This window comes from Passer montanus, unplaced genomic scaffold (assembly GCF_014805655.1).
Source record: "Passer montanus isolate IOZ18808 unplaced genomic scaffold, ASM1480565v1 scaffold35, whole genome shotgun sequence".
Taxonomy (NCBI): Eukaryota; Metazoa; Chordata; class Aves; order Passeriformes; family Passeridae; genus Passer; species Passer montanus.
This window is the reverse complement of record NW_024368263.1, coordinates 2973140-2995069: the sequence shown is the minus strand read 5'-3', so window position 1 is coordinate 2995069 and position 21930 is coordinate 2973140. Positions and strand designations below refer to the sequence as shown.

Sequence of the window (21930 nt, the reverse complement as noted above, 5' to 3'; positions counted from 1 at the left end):
AGCATTAGGCATTTCCTGGAAAGTAGCAAATATCAGAACTTTCTTTGGATGAGGTGGTTTGGTCTTCAGACCCCAGAGACCTGCCAAAGCAGAACTGAGAGGCACTTAAAAGTTGTTTTCTCCCATCACCTACATTGCTGAGCAACATGAGCAGTTTCACAGCAACATCCAGCCATCACAGTTTACATGTTACACACTCACTTCATGTTCCTTTTCCTCTCTGTGCATCTCATCTTCTGCAGGAGGGCTCAGGTTATGCTAATAATTAGCTGCCATCTCATTTTGCTCTAACCAAATTTGCCTGGACCAGGACCCAGTGCTGACTATCTACTAACCCAACTTCTCAGTCCTATGTAGCTCATTTCTACACTTCTCTCTCATCTCCTTGGACTTCCTCTGAACTTTCATCTGACATTCTCTTGGACTAAACTAGTGCAAACCCACTAATAAATAAAGCAGCAGTCTGTTACCATCAAACTGGTACTGAATGATGTTGTTGAAAACTTCCAGCAAGAAGAAAACGAGATGGTGGTTCTGGACAGCAGAGAATAGGAACCAGGTGGTGGAAAAAGCCTCCAAGAGATGCAGCAACTTGTTAGCAGCCACCATGGAGAGAGACTTCAGGTATGGAGACACTGTGAAAGGCAAAGTAAATGAAAACTAGAGAAAGAATCAAGGTGTATATATTCTAAAAAATACACCACTAAAAAGTTGCTTTTTGACCTTCCCACCCCTTGCACTTCTGAGAAAGCCTCATGGAACAGCTGAGCCAAATGGTTCCACAGAAACATTTCTAAATACAAAGCAACTTAAATAGAGATATTGCCTAATAAAATGAGGCATTGCTGCTTTTAGAGGGTTTTATTTAATCTTACACTAATAACAACACCTCTGCTGTGCATCCTGAAAAGCTTCACAACTGGAGCCACCTGGGCACTCACTAAGTCCAAGGGAAGCACCACCACTGTGAGGAGGTGACACTCCCTGCTGGAAAGGGACAGTACTGCCAACTACCCTCACCAGGCCTGCTGGAAAATGTCCTGTCACCTCCCCAAGGCAGCTCCAGGACTCTGCTGTCCCTCCTTCTGCCCCATCTGACCATGCAGGCAGATCTTATCTGCACTGGCCAGTGCCCTCCAGCAGCAGGCACTGGCCAGTGTTAGGGCACACAGCCAGGGGCACAGGGAGAGGGCAGTGAGAGCACTGTGAGCTGTGGTTTCTCCCCCACAGTGCTCACCGTTCACAACGATGGTGAGCAGGCAGTCGAAGAGGGGCTGCAGCCGCTGGTGCCCGCTGGTGATGATCTTGTGAAAGACCTGTGGAAGGAAGGAGCTCTTGAGCAAGGCAGCACCTTACTGAAAGCACCCTCTCAACCAAAACCAGCGCCACCCCCACACTAATCGCTTCCTGACACCACTCCTTCCTAGGCAGGGCCCTGCACACTCCACAATTACACAGGTGGGGAAGGCTGCTCTCACTGCAGACTTGTGCTCCAGGAGTACAAGGAATCCTTTGGGAATGTGATTAGGGCCCTATAACACTGCAAACAGAAAATGACTGTGAGCTGTTCAACAACGTTCAGGCAGCCTGGGACAAAACTAAACCACCAGGAAGTAAGAGATGCCTTCACCTTCAACAGACTTTGATTCTGAACCCTTATGATAGCTGCTTGAAATGCCACAGAACTAATAATTTTACATTTGATTTTAGTGCAGACTTCTAACTCAAATGTTTGTCCTATTTTTAACTATATCTTCAGACATGGAAAGATTCCAGTGCCTCGTAACCAGTTCAGACATTCGCACTCTCGGCCTTCCCACCTTTAGTTATCATGTCTGTAAGGGAAGTCCTAAGCATAATTAAAACAAAGAAATTATCTGAGATTAATGGAATGTAAGAGCAAAACACATAGCATCAAGAGCAGTTATGGTGGGCAGGTTTCTGCCTACTCCTTTGAATAGGAATCTCCTCTTGGACATTTATCAGAAGCTGCTGAGAGCTTCTTCTCTGGCAAATGAGAACATGACAGAAGGGAAGCACCCGAGGCTTGTATTGCAAAGCACACAGCAGCTTACAGGCAGTGTTGTGGGCAGACTGAGAGGTCAATGAAACTTACAGCAACCCAAAGCTGTAGAGCTGAGCTTGGCATCACTGTTGTCCCTTCTGATAAATGTGCTCCACACACTTCTGGTTGCCTGGGACAGAGCCAGATCTCCTGCCTTCCCTACCAGTAGAGTAGAGGGCATGCACCCACCCCATCACGACAGCAGTGCAGCACCATGAGGAATCCTGTTCTTTGGGATCATATCATGCAGATGGAATTGCACCTCATGCATATGCACCCTGGCAGACACATCACCTCAGGTTAACAGTGTGCATCCCACACACTTCCTAGCTGCTCAGTGGGCTAGCTAGTAGTAGTAGACTAGCTTCCAGTCTAGGGAGGGTGAGTATATCAAAGGTGGACAATTATTTGTGGAGCTAGGAGGGTTCAAGAGGTGCTGGAGCTGTACTCACTATGATGAGCAGATCTGCATGTGTCCCTGTGAAGACAGGGATGTCCATAGGCACTCGTACAGAATACGGCTTGTTCAGTCGCACCCCGAAGTTACGCTCCCCACTGAGGAGCAGGAGGATAAACACCCCAATGTGCATCAAGCCCACTCGTGCTGCAAGGAGAAAAAAACAAGAAAAACATGTCACAGTGAGGCCAGTGGAATTCTGTGAGGGGCAGGGAGGAGAGAGGAGAAACACTATGGGACTGATTAAAAACTGCACAGACTAAACCATCCTGATAAGGGACATCCCACACAGCGCCTCCCTTCATTGTCAGCACCAGTGTCCTTCCCAAGCACATCTGTGTTAAGTGTTATCAGTGTTAAGTCTTGGATGCTTTTCTTCCTTATGTTCTTAATGTAAACCTATCATCATAGTAGTGAAGATCTGATTACTTCTCTCCACTACACAATAAAGGAGTTATGCCTGATTTACTCCCATAGCAAAGCAGACTGGTCATTTTTCTCTCTTCACTGGATCAGGGACACAATTTTCAACAAGAGGACTCAAAATGTTAACACATACTAAGGAAGGATCTCCCTTCCCTATATTGCAGGATAGATTGTGTCCTGCTTCTAGTCCCTTACAAACATTAAAACCCAATTAACCAGACAACTCCACTCCATGTCTATAGGTCAGGAACCTGCATTCAAGATGCTGTCAACTGGTAGGGAGGAAGCATCTCAAAAACATTCTAGCTCAGCTGCCAAGCACAAATTGTTCCAAATATTGAAAATAACCAACTTACACTGGTCTGCTCTGGCATCATTGAGAAAGTACAAGATTGGGACAAGAATGTCCAGAACATCGCTGCTCTTCAGCACAAAGAAGAGGAATTTCTGGAAGAAAAGGGAAGATTTCAGGCAATCATAAGCACATACCCTGCACCATCCACAGGACTCAGGACAGGCAGTCTCTAGTTAATGAGTCTCTCAAGAGCATTAGAAAGGCTGGTGTATGCACTACCTCATCAACTCCAGCGTTACTTGTAGAGTTATTATAAAACTGTTGCATAACCTGCTTCCAGCACAGACCTTCAGGAGCTGCAGCCCCTCTCCCAGGCTATCTCTACAGCCAGACCCCCAGCCCCTGCATCAGTGGGGCTGATGACCACAGCACCCCAGAGCCAATGCCAACCACCCACCACAGCCCTTCACCAGGGCTTGATCCAGCCAGAGTCACAACAACCAAGCTGGGGTGAAGCTCAGCAAGAAGCAGATCCACACCTTGTTGAAGTCACAGAGTTTCCAGAAGAGGACAAGGAGTTCCTGATGGAATTGTATTTTCTTGGCAGAGTTTGGCAGGTAGGTCTGGACCAGTGGGTTTGATAACAAGCGAGCCACTCCTTTCAGGATGAACTGGAAATCCTGCCAACAGATCAGGAAAGAGACTGTGGTGGGCCCAGGGCTAATGCAATGAGCATGAAATCAGACAGGGAACAGTGCAGGATGGGAACATGTTACCTCCTCCCGGTGTATCCTTGAGAGGTAATTCACAAACAGATTGTCTGGTCCAGGAGGCTGCATTCAAAGAAAAGGAGAGAAATGCTTACTGGCAAAGTATATTCAGGAATTTGAAGTATAACCACCAAGGTTTCTTACTTCAGCTTTCTGCTCTGAGTAATCCAGCTTTAAATGCAGAGACAGAGCACTGCATGGAATAGTAAAGTCAAGGGCTTTTCACTTACACGCTCCTGATTTAAGTCAGTGATCAAAATCTAGTTTTTTGGTCATGTATAGGTCTTTAGTGACAATGGGACTGAAGAAGGATTGAAACAGAGAGAGCAGACTGCAAGGGGAGTTTGGTCATGTATAGGTCTTTAGTGACAATGGGACTGAAGAAGGATTGAAACAGAGAGAGGAGACTGCAAAGGGACTAGCAGTGCTACTCAAAAAGCAGTGCTGGGTCCTACAGCTCAACATTCAATACAAGCTGGTGTGAGAGGAGCCCAGTGAGTTCAGGAGAGCAGCAAATACAGATTCCAGTATCACTCACATCCACATCATCCATGGCTGTGCCAGTGGTTGTGCCATCCACGGTGGGACTTGAACTGGTGGAGCTGTCATAGTCCAAGGTGACGATCAGCACCTGGGCCGCCTCCTCCACCAGCGGCTCGCGGTAGTCGGAGAAGAGCAGGTGATTGTAAGGAATCCCATAACCCACGGGGTCGTAGGCACACACAACGTTCAGGAGCGAGGTGAAGAGTGGGAGTGCATGTCTGAGGAGGAGAAAATGTCCTAAGAGGCAGCAGCAGGAAACAAAAGGCACTGCCTTGGAGAGAGACAGGCATTTCTCTCCCCAGGAGCCTGGGGCCATGAAAAAACACAATCATTTTCTCTAACCTGTGACAGCAGTCCATGATTGAGCAGCTCAGACCCAAGAGCCAAGACTGCAGCTCCCAGCTGGGCTCCTGGACTACAGCTGAGAGGGGAGGGGAGGTGAAAAAGGCCACCTGGGCTCCCAGAGGAATCATGTGCAAAATGGGAAAACGGGAAAGGACCTCAAAGCTCTCTAGCCTCTGGAAAGACAAAACTGTATTTCTTCAGCCTCCAGCCAGGTTTGTACTCCCCTAAGGTGAGTGTCACCTGAGGAGCTGGAAGTCCCAGAAGTACAATTTCACTAGAGGGCGGCATTTATCCGCCACCAACACCACGCCCCCTTCCTTCCCAAGGGAACTGCAGGGAACGGCACCTGCCATTTCAAAGAGGGCAGGGATCAGTCATCCTGCAGCAAACTCCAGTGGGCACCGTGCTCAGACTCTCCTTTTGCTGCTGAGGAACACTTCTGTCTAAGCAGAAATACTAATGGGGTGCACATGAGACAGGGACAAAGTAAAAGAACAGCCCCTGGATGTTGGAGGTAACAAGTCCTATGGTTACCCATTATCAAAACACTCCATGGAACAGATTTGAAGATATTTGAAGATATTTCTCCCCCTGGAACTCAGGCACCCACCCTTTACCCTCACCTGTTCTCTGTAGAGCAGAAAAACTGTACCCAGGGGTTGGTGTTGCTGCTGTCTGAGGAGGGAGGCAGGTACATGGCCTCAGAGAAACAGGTCAGCAGCAGCTTCAGCAGCTCTGTCCTGGAAGGAGAAATAAAGGCCTGGAGCCATCAGGAGCAGGGACTGGGCATAGGAGGCACAATCACCACAACAACACATAAGGAAGGCTCAATCCCATCTAGAAAATCCTTCTGAGGGAGAGCTAAGCCCATTTCATTTCCTAAGCCATACTGCTGTCACTGGCACAAAGCTAAACAGAATTGCTCCCTTACGAAAAAGAAATCCAGTACAGAGCTCCTTGGCATTTCCAGAACAGCAGTGTTTACCCAGTTCCTACTGCAGACAGTCTGACTCCCACCTTATGTTACGAAAAGCTGCTCAAAAGGTCAGCTGGGTTTTTTTCCTTGTTGCCAGTCCTGTTACCTTGGAAAGGAGCAAGCAGAAAGCTCCTTGGGAATCATGGATACTCGAGGAGGCAAAGAGACCTCATCTCCCCCAGATCTCCCTCTCCTGAGCCCAGTTTCTTTCTATTCAGCCTTACCAGAAGCTCTTACCTATTCAAGTCATGGATGTAGTTGGGCTGTGGAGAATGAGCAAAGCCCACTCCTGCCTCCCAGATGTACTCACAGCTGTCAATGGAGTGGATATCTTCTGCTGTGTCCTGTGGGAGAAATAAGAGGTTGAATCACAGAAGGAAGAAGCCAGACTTGGCAGCAATGGTGGTATACACAAGGCAGTTCAGCCCCTCTCACTAGAAAAAAAACAGCAGAGAAACACCCAGACAATTGAACTGTACAAAAGCTCCCCCGCAGGGCTGAAAAAGCAGGTGCTGATGTCTTCAAATAGTTCAGCCTTTACAAGCAAGGGATAAAACACAGAGATAAAAGTGCTATGCATGATGGAGGGAGCCCACATTTCCAGCCATAATTTTAGGGCTAACTTCAGTGGGAACATGGGTCAGTGCTGTGTCTCCTTTGCCCACTGTCTCACAGTTCTTCCTCTTTACTCAGTGATACTTCAGCCAACATCCACCACGACCTGTGTCTCTGGGGCTGCTCTGCCATGAACAGAAGATGGTGGCACTCCTGCCTCCCAGATGTACTCACAGCTGTCAATGGAGTGGATATCTTCTGCTGTGTCCTGTGGGAGAAATAAGAGGTTGAATCACAGAAGGAAGAAGCCAGACTTGGCAGCAATGGTGGTATACCCAAGGCAGTTCAGCCCCTCTCACTAGAAAAAAAACAGCAGAGAAACACCCAGACAATTGAACTGTACAAAAGCTCCCCCGCAGGGCTGAAAAAGCAGGTGCTGATGTCTTCAAATAGTTCAGCCTTTACAAGCAAGGGATAAAACACAGAGATAAAAGTGCTATGCATGATGGAGGGAGCCCACATTTCCAGCCATAATTTTAGGGCTAACTTCAGTGGGAACATGGGTCAGTGCTGTGTCTCCTTTGCCCACTGTCTCACAGTTCTTCCTCTTTACTCAGTGATACTTCAGCCAACATCCACCACGACCTGTGTCTCTGGGGCCACATGCTGCTCTGCCATGAACAGAAGATGGTGGTACCCATCTCTCTGCTCTTAAGCTGCAGTCAGACCAAGCCCAGAGAGGAAAAGTCAGCCCAGCAAAGACTATGGAGGCTGCAGGCAGCAGCAACAAGGAACATAAATCATTCACAACCTCAGTGTCTAATTCCAGTTGCCCAGAATCCTGAAAAACCAGTCTGGCTGCTGCCAAGGGAAAAATCACAGGTGCAAGTGGTGGGGGGAGGCTCTCCCAGGAAAATCCATTGTCACCCTGCCTTTGTGTAATCCATCCCAGGTGCCAGCACTGGACAGGGAGTCCATCTGTTTCAGCACCACTACTCATAGCACATGGGTAGCTCTGATCCAGCCTTGCCCCTTCAGCCCCAGGTGACAGATTTCAACTCTTTTTCTACTACTCAGAAACCCCAAGCAATCAATTTTGTACTCAGATTTGTCACAGAATTTTGCAGCCATCAAACACACTATGGTTTAGCATGCTCATTTTTAATTTGTGTCGGATGTATCCCAAAAAGGAGAACTGTTCTTTTTTTTTTGTTTATAGACTGAACCTACAAAAAAAATATGAGAGTCACTCGCAGGGAGAAAGGAGGGAGATGCACCACAATCTGTTCTCTGTTCTTAGCACACCTGGTAGGAGATCCCTGCTTCAGGAAACTCCTCTGAGGTACAGACAGTCACCACAAGGATCAGAACATATTTAAATATCTTTGCTGCCACAATGCAAAGAGGGAGAAGAGGTGGAAAGACACAACTGAGGCCATCTTCTCATGCAGATCACAGCACATGTGAGCAGGCAAACAGCTGCTTCCTGCCCCAGAATGCACCAAACTGCCAGAGAGAGGAACAAGGTGCTAAAGGTCTCTGCTCTGCTGGCAACAACAGAAGAGCAACTGTTTGCCAGCATAACCACCTTTTCCTGAGGTTTTAAGCTGTAGTGTGGGGGTAGTTGCCAGCCACTCCATTTGAGACTCATCCCCAGAACATCTGTTTTAGAAGGGACAAACACCATACCATAAACCCAAAATGATGATCAATATTACTCACTGTAGGGTCAAGCTCAGCAAATCTGTATTTTCCTGCCTGCAGGCTTGCAGGAAGCTGCTGGGGTTTCCCAGGGTCCCCCCCACCATGCAGCTAATCTCATGATTCAATTTCCAACTCACCACCGTGCTCCTCCGGTGGCTCTGCACAGTGAAGTCGGGACAAAAGAGCAGATCTGTGACAGCGAGGAGCAAGGACTCGGCCAGCGGCCGGGCATTTTCATCATCTTCATCTCCCTGAAGTGACAAACAGAACAACACTGTCAGTTCAGGCTGAGCAAAGAGCACACAGTAATGGCACAGCACAAGAAGACACAATCTCCAAAAACACATAGGGAGGTGAGACATTACACAGGAACTGGAGGGAACAAAAGAACAAAGGAACAAAAACCCAGATGGTACAGGAAAGAAATTTCCCCCCGGATGGTGCTGACTGAACAGGAACAAGCTCTTTAATGACAGCAAACTGAGCACACAAGGGCCTGGAGATGTCAGGGAAAAAGAAGAGTAGCACTGGGTACACCTTGCCACGTGGCTTGGTTATTGAAGACAAAAGGAAAGAGAAGCATTGACAGAGAAGAGGGTTTTACAGTCATGAAGGAGGGTGATTTGGATGGTGCATGGAGACAGCAACAGGGAGAAGCCACCCAGCAGCAATAAGGTAAAAATCCCTCAAAGTTCTTTCTGCATGGGCTGCCCAAAACTGGAGGTGACAGAACAGGGTGAGGCTGTGTGCATCAGGCAAGGGGCTGACCCAGCCTGCCTCAGCAGAGCGAGCACAACAGCAGAGAGGATTGTGCCATCTCCAGCATTCAAAGAATCTCTCCAAGCACGCATGGCTACTCCTCTGCAGCTGTTGCCACGGGAAACCTTGCCAGATCCTGCCTGTCAAAGAGCATCCTGCCTGGGAGGCCTTCCCACCACACGCTGGTGCTGGAGGGAAAGACAGAGAGCAGGAATGGCAGGAGCTTATCTACCTCAGCCAGGCCTCTGTCAGCCTGAGCACAACACACAGCTCTTCAATCACAGCAGGCAGCTATGCAGATAGTGGTCTGTGTGGCTCTGAATCTCTCTTGGTGACAGCAGGGAGGATACCACAAACAGAACCCAGATATAAGAACAGGCACACAGAGGATGGATGGAGCCAGCAAAGATGCTTTGACTTGTGCTCACAGTCAGAGGAGAAATGACAACCATTAGGGTCCAAGGGGATTTCTTTTCCAAGACTGATCTTTACTAAGAGTATCTTGACTGCCAGAAATAATGTCCCTGCAGGCTGCAGGTACCACCACATCCAAAATGGTGACACACAACAAACCAGTAGATCTGAACACAATACAGACTCCCACAGAGGAGGGAGAAGCCATGGCTCCAGGAAGCTCTGTCATCCATCACTCCATCATGAAGCAGATGAAGCATAATTACAGAGATATTTACTGAGTCCAGGCATACCACCATCTTCAGTTCCCAGACAGAAATCAGCCACCAGACAGCAAAGCTGTTGCCCCAGATTAGATGTGATCCCAGCTTCCCTAACATCTCAGGGATGTATTTGTTATCCCAGCCTTACAAGTTAAATGCACAAGGTTAAATGACTGAGCACACCAAGCCAAAGCAGCTCCACCCACACTCTGGAGGGTTCCCCAACACAGCTAACGTGGACTGGGCTGGATCACCTTGGGGTGACTCCACCACTGTGAGGCTGAGAAACTCTTTTCTAGGTGCTGAACAAAGTGGAAAAACAGGAATAACAGCAGCCTGCCTAGATCAGAGCACCAGGCACCCCTGCATTTTCCTTCCCAAAACAAGTTCCTCCATTGTTAAGCCTCACCAGCACTCCCTGGCCCCTGCAGGGATGATAAGACTGACAACCACCACCCTCCCAATAGCACAAATCACAAAGCACGACTAGCAAAGACTTCCCTTTTCATCACCTAGAACTTCCTTTTGATGTGTCCTCAGGCAAAGCAGATTAGAGGTGACAGGCAGACAGCAAAAGGTGCCAGTTTATACGGTACCAACCACTGCCAACCCTTCATAGCTGTCCCCAAAGACACGGCACTGCACTTAGACTCAGGAGAACCACATAGTTCAGTACAGCCACACTGACTGCAGAACAGAAACTCATAGGAACAGGCTCTCTATGCACAGACCAGCTGAGGGAGCAAGCAGGTAAATACATAACTCAGCTGTGCTCTCAGTGCTGCCATTCCTCCTATTTCCAGAAGATCCTAAAGCACTTTCACCCCATTCTTCTGAGAGATGCAAAAGACCCCTGTTGTGCTTGCTCTCCAGACAAAGAAATGTGGGGAGGCTGAGATACTCCCCGGGGTTATGTACCTCACTGACAGAGCCAGAAACAGAACCACTCCTTAACCACTCTCGCTTAGCTGTGGGCTTTACCTCCCAGGTTAGGTCCCCTGGCTAAAACTGCATCACTCAGCTCATAAGCAGGTATTGAATCATGATGCCAAGAGCTTCTCTGGCACTGTTCACTTTAAATGCGACATTGTAAAATCAGCACAAACAATGCAACCCTGTTACATTTTGATTTGAAACTTAAATCAACTGTAATTAATGGAACAAGGACATTTCAGTCTAAGAAAGTCATACAGCCTTCAGTACAGCTCTCAGATTCATTAAGACTCATACCTCCAGTTGTACTGGAGAAGCCTTTCCTCACATATCAGTGCTCTCCCATAGCTACATACACAAGTGAAATATCCAGAAGATGCAGCAAGAATCAAATGGAAGAAGAAGGGAAAGAATTTAAAAAGTGCCACCTAATTTCTGACCACATAGAAATAACAGGAATAAAGTTGCCCCCAAATAGTGTCTCCTCACTGCAGCCTCCCCATCACTCTCCAGAAAGAAGAATAAGTGACAAGAGACAGACCCCTCCTCGGCCTGCCCCAGGGACAGTTGACCAGAAGAAACCTCTCCAGTCTGGGTCCTCAAAGATGTAAGGCAGGATACGGGTGAGGAGTCGACAGCAGTTCAAGACAATTTGTCTTTCCTTCTCCGTGTGGCAGCCACTCTCTGCTCCCTGCACCAGCTTCTCCACAGCCTGAAGGAAGCAAAACCAAGGAAGGCAGCATTAGCCTTGAGGGAGCAAGCAGGTAAATACATAACTCAGCTGTGCTCTCAGTGCTGCCATTCCTCCTATTTCCAGAAGATCCTAAAGCACTTTCACCCCATTCTTCTGAGAGATGCAAAAGACCCCTGTTGTGCTTGCTCTCCAGACAAAGAAATGTGGGGAGGCTGAGATACTCCCCGGGGTTATGTACCTCACTGACAGAGCCAGAAACAGAACCACTCCTTAACCACTCTCGCTTAGCTGTGGGCTTTACCTCCCAGGTTAGGTCCCCTGGCTAAAACTGCATCACTCAGCTCATAAGCAGGTATTGAATCATGATGCCAAGAGCTTCTCTGGCACTGTTCACTTTAAATGCGACATTGTAAAATCAGCACAAACAATGCAACCCTGTTACATTTTGATTTGAAACTTAAATCAACTGTAATTAATGGAACAAGGACATTTCAGTCTAAGAAAGTCATACAGCCTTCAGTACAGCTCTCAGATTCATTAAGACTCATACCTCCAGTTGTACTGGAGAAGCCTTTCCTCACATATCAGTGCTCTCCCATAGCTACATACACAAGTGAAATATCCAGAAGATGCAGCAAGAACCAAAGGAAGGGAAAGAATTTAAAAAGTGCCACCTAATTTCTGACCACATAGAAATAACAGGAATAAAGTTGCCCCCAAATAGTGTCTCCTCACTGCAGCCTCCCCATCACTCTCCAGAAAGAAGAATAAGTGACAAGAGACAGACCCCTCCTCGGCCTGCCCCAGGGACAGTTGACCAGAAGAAACCTCTCCAGTCTGGGTCCTCAAAGATGTAAGGCAGGATACGGGTGAGGAGTCGACAGCAGTTCAAGACAATTTGTCTTTCCTTCTCCGTGTGGCAGCCACTCTCTGCTCCCTGCACCAGCTTCTCCACAGCCTGAAGGAAACAAAACCAAGGAAGGCAGCATTAGCCTGGGCTCAAGTTAGCAAGAGCTAGGCAGGTCTGTCCTGCTGGCAATACCCTCACACAGACTTATAAGCAGATCTTGGGAGTCCATTTGCTCTCAGTTTAACAGCACAGTTGTTTGAAACTCTGTAAAAAACAGGGTTAATGATTTTAAACAGACCTTCTTGAATTTCTGCTGTTCCACTGCAAGAGACCTCAAATGCCAGGGCTAATCCATGCAGCACATGTGTGGTGCCACGTGAGGCAAACAGCCAAAGCACCAGAAGGCTCCTTCCAGCACTGCTCCATGACACCATGCACTGAAAAGGGCAGATGAGATTAATCAGCTGCAGCAAGTACATGAGATGCAGGCAGGAAGGACCAAGGCTGCAGCACTGTGCTGCATCGAGGGAGGCTCTGGCAGGGGATGATCACACAGAAACACACAGTCTGACAGTTCTGCCTGTGTGATTACAGCAGGAACCTCTCCTGACTCAAGAGGTGGCAGCTAAGCTGCTGCCTGTGTTATGTGTAGGGATACAGCCTCCAGCAGCATCTGTCAAGGTCCTGCTGCAGAAGAGGGTGGTAGCCCAGGTTTCCCCACTGCCCATGTGAACAGGACTGCTGCTCCAGAAAGAGCATCTGGGCTGAGACTCTGCACTCCATCCAGTGGCTGCTGCAACTGCCTGTGGAGGGTCACTGGGCTTCTCAGAATAGATGTGGGTCTCACCAGGCAGCAACTACAGGCACAGGAGGCAGTGACAGGAGGTTTTACCCACAGATAGAAAAAAGCAGTCTCTTCCCTCCACAGCTGCCCCCAGTTGCTCTTACTCCCCGATCCCAAGGGGAAACAGAGGGGAAATGAAAGCCAAAACATTTAACAAGGATTCACCTTGCTGCTTTTCAATTCATGAGGTCATGTGTCCCTGCTTATTTTCATGGCAGACTGCCTGGGTCACTGATTCTGCCAGCCTGCGTCACTGCATTAATGGGTATTTAAGTGCTGTTTGTCCCAGCCTGTCACACACTAACTGAGCTGAACGATTTCTTCGGGCACACTTATGATTGCACAGCCCGAATCTCCAACCATGACTGTAAATGACAGTTCTTCACAAACACACAGTATTGCTAAGTCCAGTGGCACACTGCACATGGCACAAGTCAGGGCTCTCAGACTGGCAAAAGCACTGCTGGAGTGGGCTCCTATGACACTGATATCCCAAAATCTACAGCCCACGCATAAACAGTCCTGCAGTGACAAGGCCTCCCAGCACACCTGTTTCCAGTAGGGAAAAGAGACCATATTTTAGTCTTGGTTTGGGAAGAAAGAAGACACAGAGTCGAAGGGGTTACAGATCTTCTAAGTCCTTCTCAACTCCCAAACAGCTCACTGCCAGAAGCCAATACCAGGGATGTTTTTTCCCAGTTTTTCTCATGTTCATATTTTTTCTCAAGTATCCTCTACATGCATCTGTCTACAATTCACAGTCAGAGGCACCTTCACTATGATTCAGTAAGTCTCATTCACATATTGTAGAGGAGGAAAGAAAAACAGGATGGCAGCAACTATTTAAAACTGGAAAAGTGCCATTCCAAATGTTTTCAACTACAAATTCAAGGCTAGTCTTGGCATGGCTCAAATCAGGAGCATTGTTAACACCTGCACTTTCCCAGGCAGAGTTAGTCTCAGGCTGTTGCTCACCAGCTTGACAATTTGTCAAACCTGGCAGGGTAGGAAATGCTGTTCAATGTCCTGTGCTCCAATACAAGGACATGGTAACACCAGAAGCAGCATCAGGAATGTTCTGTTATCACAGAATGAAGAAAATTCTTAAGATCTTCCTCAAACTTTATCTAGGTGTTTGCACAGTGACAGTCTGCACATCCCTCGGGATCTCTCAGCTTGAAGCCAGACTGGTGCATGGTGAGGCACAATTAGGTGCAGACAAGGAACGGGATGTTTCAGCCTCACTACAAGTATGCAGCCTTGCTACAAAGTCCCGTGAGCAAAAAGCAGTTTATAGAACAGGTAAGACCCAAGAGGACAGAGTGAAACACAGAAAGGGGACAGGAGGAAAAAGGCTCCAAATTGATCAAACACTAGCTATGGTCTGTGCTAACCTATGAGAGGAACGTTGAGGAACCCTCAGGAGGAGACAGGGACAAGCAAGCACATTGTGTGGTACAAGGCACCTGTTATCCCTTGGAAACCACAGTGCTGTTGTGCCAGGAACACCCCAGCTAGCACAGCCACAAGGAATAAAACAGCACCAAACTTACCTTGTAACACAAAGTTGCCAAATTTGAAGGTGATTCTTCTCTCACTGCTCGGATCTCTGCAGCTGGTACAAGAGCAAAGACATCCTGCACTGAAGTGGCTGTGTCTGCCCAGAACTGGTCCCAAAAGGCATTATCCGTGGCCTCCACAGGCTGTGGACAGACAAATGTTGTTATAGATGTGGAACTACCATTCCATATGATCCAATCATCAGCAATTATGCTTGGCTTGGGGATGGGATGAGGCAAGAAGAGGTTCAATAAAACATACTAGCACTGGTTTTATGTGTCAGCCTCTGTTTGGATGATTTATCTCCCAAATTGAACATTCCTTCAGACATACAGGAGGCTCCATGCCTGTCTACAACTGCTGCCAGTAATCCCAGATCTTCATCACTGCACATGGTTTGGATGATTTATCTCCCAAATTGAACATTCCTTCAGACATACAGGAGACTTCATGTCTGTCTACAACTGCTGCTAGTAATCCAGATCTTCATCACTGCACACTGGCCAGGCTGTCCTTGTGCACTCTGCCACCTTCAGAGCAAGTCAAGGAAGCCCTGAGCGTGCATTGGAATTACTTCTGTTGTAACCAAAATCTCAAGGAAGTAATCAGGGACAAGGAAGTAATCATTAGGGCACGAACAAACCCACAGAACTGACAGACCCACCTCAAAGCACTTACAGATAAAATGCAATTGATCTTTCTGAATCAAATATTTATAGAGAACTGGACTCAGTGCAGCCAGTCGCTGCCAAGGCTTTGTTCTTAAAAAGCACTAAGTGTGCCATTCAAAGAGGAGATGGAAGAAGGAGACCAAAGAAAATCCATTTCAAACCTGCGGTCTCAGAAGCTCATACCCCAACCCAGCCCTGGGAACACACCTCTTTCTACTACATTTTCTGCTTATACTTGCCAAGAGATAGGCACTGCCCAAACACAGCTGTGAGGCCTCATCCCACCCAGGGGTTCAGCTACAGGGGCAGGATAAATACATGCCTGTTTATGACAAGCAGTGTGAAAGAAATGGATCCAGAAGAGGAAAATGTGAGCTTTCCCAGGAGTTTCACCAGCCATGGTGTGGGCATGCTTGGCAGGTCAGAAGAGCTGCTCACCTGAGCACCCCCAGCTCTTGGCTTGGGGCAAGGAGGAGCCTCCTGTCTGCGACCAGCACCAGTTCCAAAGCAAACAGCAGTGCTCCCTAAGGGCAATAATCAGCACCATTGGGTGGGTCTTGCATGTCAGATATGAAAGGGGCAAAAATACGACTGTGTTTAATTCAAACAACTCCTGCCCACTCCCAGATCTGCTGCAGAAGGCAGAAAATGTGTCCAGCTCTGTGCTGTGTCTAAATGCAGCTGAGATGCCAGTTGGGGGAGAACAGGTCACTCACAACTGTGACACAGGGAAGTGCTGCATTGCCCTGTTTGCTGTCACCTCCTGAACTAACAGCCCCAGCCCATGGGCATGTGATGTGTCACCACCACCGCAGGCCAGCAAGTGAGAGGGGCCAGCTACGTCAGACTGGTACAGCAGGTTATTGCCCTGCAGCTCCTTGCCTTAATGCATCAGTGCTGCTGCTCCTAGTCCTTCCAGTCATGCAGTGAACCAGCCCAAGCGACCCTCCAGGCTTTAAAAACCAAACCAGAAAGAAACCCCTGTGCGTTCAGACATCTTATTAAACTCAGCCCTAGTGTTGAAAACCTAATTTTTTTCACCAAAGCAAGATCCCACCAAACCTCTTCCCAAGGGAAGAGCAACTTTTCCCAAAAGGTTCAAGATCACAGGTCCTCAGAGGGGATCTGTAGGAACAATCCAATCCAATACTCACAGCCTGACTTTCAGCTGAGCATGTGAAAGAACTGAGCTCTTTGTAACCTGGACATGAAGCACTTAAATGGAAGGAAAGCGATTTTGCACATCTCATCTCTAATAGTACTCCTCAAAAAGAGCCAAGTATTTAGAAATCTGATCTATGCACTGCATGAAATACCCTACAAATCCTACACCCCATTTCAAACCACACACCACAACCTCATGTAGAACTGCCACATGTACATCCTGGCTGCCTGCCACAGCCACTCCCACTGACAACAGAAAGCAGAAATTGCTGCTAATTGGGCATCATGAATAAATAATGCCTTCATTCTCATCCAGGGGGGGAGCAAAAACCATTGCCCTCCAGCAGACACTGATCCCTTTACCTCCCACTAGCCTGAGGCCTCCTCAGAGGTTGAACACAGCCGCTGTTTTACAGATGGCAGCCCAACAGGGACTGAGGAACTCTGACTGCAGTCCCTTGGAGCAGGGAAGCAGAGGGGCGATTCCCTGAGCTGCAATGTTGGATGTGCAGCAGCATTCATGTCTCTGCTGCCATCTTGGCAAACAGATTATGCTAAAACACTGGTACCTTGCATTTTTAATAGCTGCAGCAAGCCAGCCCTTCATCAACAGATGGTATCCCATGTACAATCCTGGGACATGGATTCAGTACTGAGTCACTCACATCCCCACTGTCCCCCTGTTTTACCAGCCTGGAATCATGAAGCTACTCAATCCACATGATATTCATCTCCTTGATAGAACATTACTGGCTGTTTTTAAGCTGATTGTTTTCTGCATGCAGCATCTCTGGGGATCTAAATACCCATTTCCTCAGCTGAGCTCACCAAACAGACTGTATCCAGCCTCACAGAGGAGAGGAATACAGAGACCTAGATCAGCCTTGTTCACCAGCCAGGGATATCTTCATTTGGAAATGTCAAGAATTAGGTACAAGTGTTGGTACAGCACATGCTGCAGTCACAAATCCCAGAGCACTCCTAGCCTTGACAGTGCTTCGGCCAGAGAGCTCACGAGGAGCTGAATCCTCAGCACAGGTAAGAAAGCCTAATGCTCCTCCAGCACAGTGCAGACAACCAGCTCTGCACCAGCAGAGTAATGAGAGTAAGAACTGAGGGATCAGTAGCTCGACTCACTCTGGAAACACAACTGGCACATCTGGAAAGCAAAGGATCTTCCTGACCCACACACATCTCGTGGCAGAAGCTGCTGAAGGTACAGAACTGACTGGCAGAGAGAGACTCTGATCCCCAAGCCCAGCTCCACACCACAAGGGTGAGGTAACTGCAGAGCAGAATGTTGCTGAGGACACAGTGGGCAGATCCAAGGTGATGTGACAGAGCGGGCAAGGAGGGACACTTTTGCCTTCAATTAAGACTTCCCACCTGCACGCTGGCCAAACAAAGGTAAAACCAGTCATTCTGGACACCTCCATTCTTTGTTTTCTGCTAGTTGTAAATGTTGTGTTTCAGGTTCTTTGAAGCACACCACACACATGCTGCAGAGGTTAGGAAAGGAGGACACTCAGTCTGCAAGAGCACTCCTAGCCTTGACAGTGCTTCGGCCAGAGAGCTCACGAGGAGCTGAATCCTCAGCACAGGTAAGAAAGCCTAATGCTCCTCCAGCACAGTGCAGACAACCAGCTCTGCACCAGCAGAGTAATGAGAGTAAGAACTGAGGGATCAGTAGCTCGACTCACTCTGGAAACACAACTGGCACATCTGGAAAGCAAAGGATCTTCCTGACCCACACACATCTCGTGGCAGAGGCTGCTGAAGGTACAGAACTGACTGGCAGAGAGAGACTCTGATCCCCAAGCCCAGCTCCACACCACAAGGGTGAGGTAACTGCAGAGCAGAATGTTGCTGAGGACACAGTGGGCAGATCCAAGGTGATGTGACAGAGCGGGCAAGGAGGGACACTTTTGCCTTCAATTAAGACTTCCCACCTGCACGCTGGCCAAACAAAGGTAAAACCAGTCATTCTGGACACCTCCATTCTTTGTTTTCTGCTAGTTGTAAATGTTGTGTTTCAGGTTCTTTGAAGCACACCACACACATGCTGCAGAAATTAGGAAAGGAAGACACTCGGTTTGCAAGCCTCATGCGAGTTACTGAGCAGAGAATCACAGCCTGAGCAGCAATCCCCAGACAAACAGGATACCTCACAGGAAACAGGAAAACAGAGAGGGCCTGACCATGTCCTAAAAACAGGAAAAGCTCCCAAGGCACAGTCTAGCCTATTTGTTACCGTCCTCAACCTGACAGCAGCACCACCTCTGCTTTCTCTTTCAGACACAGTTCCTCACAAACTCCAGCAGTGTGTGTGAGCGTTTGTACCTCCTCCCGACCAAGAGCTCTCTGCACTTACAGCTTAAATCAAATGTCCATTCCTAACAACTCCTCCAACAGGCCCCCACTGGAGGATGGTTCTAAAACTAATTCTAGGATTGCTGCAGATCATCAGCAGAGAACCAAGGGACAAGCAGACGCTAGCCTTGCTCAGTGTGTTCTCTTTTTGCTTCTTGCCAATTAAGCATCCCACCAACCATGGCAGCAACCCCTTGGAGCAGGGGCTCTCCTTGATCTGGGGCTCAGCAGCAGAGCAAGTCCCTCATCCCTGCCCCAGGTTTGCAGCTCAGGTGATCTGTTACAGCAGTTGCTCCTCTCCACCCCAAATGTGGCAGAACTGTGGTGTGTAATCCCCATTCACACAGCACCTGACTGAGCTTTAGATCAGGTAACCCTGCAGGGCCAGGGATTAGTTTGAGGCAATTCACAAATCTTTGTACCACTTGTTTGTGAGCTACTGTGCAAAAGGAAAAAGCCTGTGGACAGACTTATTCTAAATATAAATAACTAGTAAGATTTCATCCCTCCAGCCAAGGACAGCACCTCTACACAGGCTTCAGAACAATAATATTTTTTTTTTCTATAGGATCTTTGCAGTCAGCAGTGCAGAATCAATGAGACTTCAAGTCTACCACCAGTTCTCTGCTCTCACAGCAGAGACAGTGTTGCCAAGCAAACTGGAAAATGGGATTTGTAGAAGTCTGGCAGGGAAAGACCAGGACAGAAGTCAACTGTGTCAAGTGTTAGTTACAGCTTTGCTTTTAAGACAGCTTCACTTTTGATCAACCTGAGCCTCTTGGACAGCTGAGTGAAGCTTGAACACTGTAAGAAATGGTCTGCCAGGGACCAACCTTTCTCCAAGCACAAGATGTGCTTTCATCAGACTCAAGCTAACAGCCCATTGTATTCCTGGATTTCCACACCATGGAAAAGGAAAGGACTCGGGTTTGTCCCTCATGTTTGATTCTTCCTGTCTCTTTAAAAGCAGAGGCACAGCTCCCATTAAAATCTAACAAGCTGGTACACCAGATCAAAATTTCTTATCTTCTGGCTGGTTGCTGGCAGGAGCCCCAACTGATTGGGAAAAGAAAAGGTGGCTCCCCAGCAGTTAAAGCTCCCAGACCTGCAAGTGACCAGCCATGAGGAACTGTCACATCCACAATCCATGTTCCTTTCATCTGTTAAATAGGCAGCACTTTTATGGGCAGTCTGGGAGGGCTCACACATTTCTCTATTATGAAGCACATCTGTTTTATTATCAAAGGGATGGGCCCTACCAGTATAATGTGTGCAAATGCAATGTAATATATACATATCAAATAAAAAGCCTAAAGACCATTTCTCCATGTGTGACTATAAATATACATCTGTAGTGTAAGTTAATTTCTTCCTTCTGGTAATACTTCTGGTTTTAATCACTGAAATAATTCTGAAGTGATTTTTCTTTTTTAATACTCTTACACCTTTAGAGTTTCTCTTTGGCAGTTAAAAAATCAATTAAGTCAATTCCATTTGTGTCCAGACTTGGTTCCACGTTCAAGTTTTGGGCTCCACATGTGCTGTAAGCATTCAAGTGTTATGTTCCTTACAGATTTATTTAATTTTTTTTAAATGCTCAGATGGGAACATTCATTTTTTTAATTAAGAAAAGCCTGGAGATTATAAAAACTTATTTTTAAGAAAAAATTAACTTCTGTCCAAACCTTCACCAATGAGTGAACAGTGACTTTGGCTCAACTACTTCTTCCCAACAGAGCCTTAGGAAGACCTCACAGTGCATTCTGAGCTCAGAGTTCACGTTACAGATGATTTGATTAAAATCTCTTTGTCCAGCTCCCTAATTTCAGAGGAGAAGACTGCAAAACAGGAGACAGGTGCTGAGGAAGCAAAGCATGTTGCAAACCAATAGCTTGGAAGGATTTGGCTCTGTCCATTACTGCAGGCTGGTTTTGGATCCAGGATCTCACAGACCAGGAGGTTTTGCTGCTGGTAAGGGATCAGAAGGCTCCAGGAGAGCCCAGTCATGCGTTCTGCACGAGCAAACACTGGTGCCCTTCTACAGAATGTCAATATGGGAGCGCCAACACCCCACCCTTTTCCACATGCACTCACTCTCGCCTAGATCACAGAGACGTGAAATGAATCCAGCCAAGAAGAAAGCTTTTACTCTTTCCTTTTTATTCGGGGCCCCAGTGAACCTTCTTCCCTTACACTGGTCGATAAACCAGGGGAGGGGAGCGCTCTCGCCTGGGCTGGTGATCCAAGGGATTGCCTCACAGCATTTTCTTTGTGAACAGCAGACTGGGCAGAGCCCTGCAGGCCTGATTTACCGCCCTCCAATCTCACTTTACAAGCACATTTCCCCACGAAGGAAGGACAGCCCAAAGCTGAGGATACTCTGAACTATCTGGCATGCAGAAGAGACTTTGGAAGAACCCCTTAAAACATTAATTCCCCCACTTCTCTCTTTACCTACATTCACAACTAGTGGTTTTTAAGAATATATTCAAAAAATCATTCTTTAGAAATGCAAATAAATGTGATACTGCTTTAGAAAGTAAAAACATGTTTTTTCCAGTCTCTTCCATAGCCTTATCCATCTATAATTCAATTCCCAGCAGTAGCCTCTGTCTCTTGAGTTTTCACAGTTTTCTCCTACCAGCCTTTACCTCTTTGCATCCATACCTTTTCATGTGAAAAGGTATTACCTACACTAACTACCTTTCTTCCATGACCCCCATGTTTTCTTACCAGCTGTTATTGCCTTACTTTTAAAGGTGGATCATAACAGCTGCTCTCCATTCTAGTTTAGAAGAACATGAGACGTGACTTCTCAATACAGCAAAATCCCTCTGCTCCTTAGACTGAAGGACAGGCTACTAATTTTCTGCCAGCGTGCTGCTGCTGCTGGGCACTCCACTTCAAACAAAAATTAAGCAAGCTCCCAGGACAGGCACAACATATGTTAGACCTAGACAGCGACCCTCCCTTCACACAGCCCTCACTTTCACTTAACTCCTTCTCCACCTCAGCCTGCAGAAATAAAGCATCAATTCACAAGTCAGAGATGGAAACCTCTGCTGCCAACAGCACAGCTGCCCAGCAGCCCCTTCCATCAGCTATTACCTAAAAACAGGGCACGGTTCTCCACCCATTATGCGCGGGGGTGGGAGAAAGGATACAGAAAAGGGAGCAGCGGCAAACCGTGTGATGTAAACCCGCCAGCGGAATACATCAGAAGCTGTGGACATCCCTTACGACAGCAGCGTCTGCTCTGTTAGCACAAGACG

The 21930-nt window shown here is 47.5% G+C and overlaps 1 protein-coding gene across 1 annotated transcript in view; it reads right to left on the bottom strand.

The window, feature by feature from the left end:
* The window catches only part of HID1 (HID1 domain containing), a 29515-nt gene that overhangs the window by 7031 nt on the left and 554 nt on the right, over positions 1-21930 (bottom strand). Inside the window, exons 2-14 of the mRNA XM_039716284.1 lie at positions 14447-14596; positions 11987-12157; positions 10092-10094; positions 8274-8387; positions 6115-6221; positions 5525-5641; positions 4552-4774; positions 4020-4076; positions 3783-3923; positions 3305-3395; positions 2518-2669; positions 1238-1316; positions 471-635 (exon numbers count right to left, since the gene is read on the bottom strand). Of these exons, the coding sequence (XP_039572218.1) occupies positions 471-635; positions 1238-1316; positions 2518-2669; positions 3305-3395; positions 3783-3923; positions 4020-4076; positions 4552-4774; positions 5525-5641; positions 6115-6221; positions 8274-8387; positions 10092-10094; positions 11987-12157; positions 14447-14596 (1570 nt within the window). The remainder of the gene's footprint in view (positions 1-470; positions 636-1237; positions 1317-2517; positions 2670-3304; positions 3396-3782; positions 3924-4019; positions 4077-4551; positions 4775-5524; positions 5642-6114; positions 6222-8273; positions 8388-10091; positions 10095-11986; positions 12158-14446; positions 14597-21930) is intronic.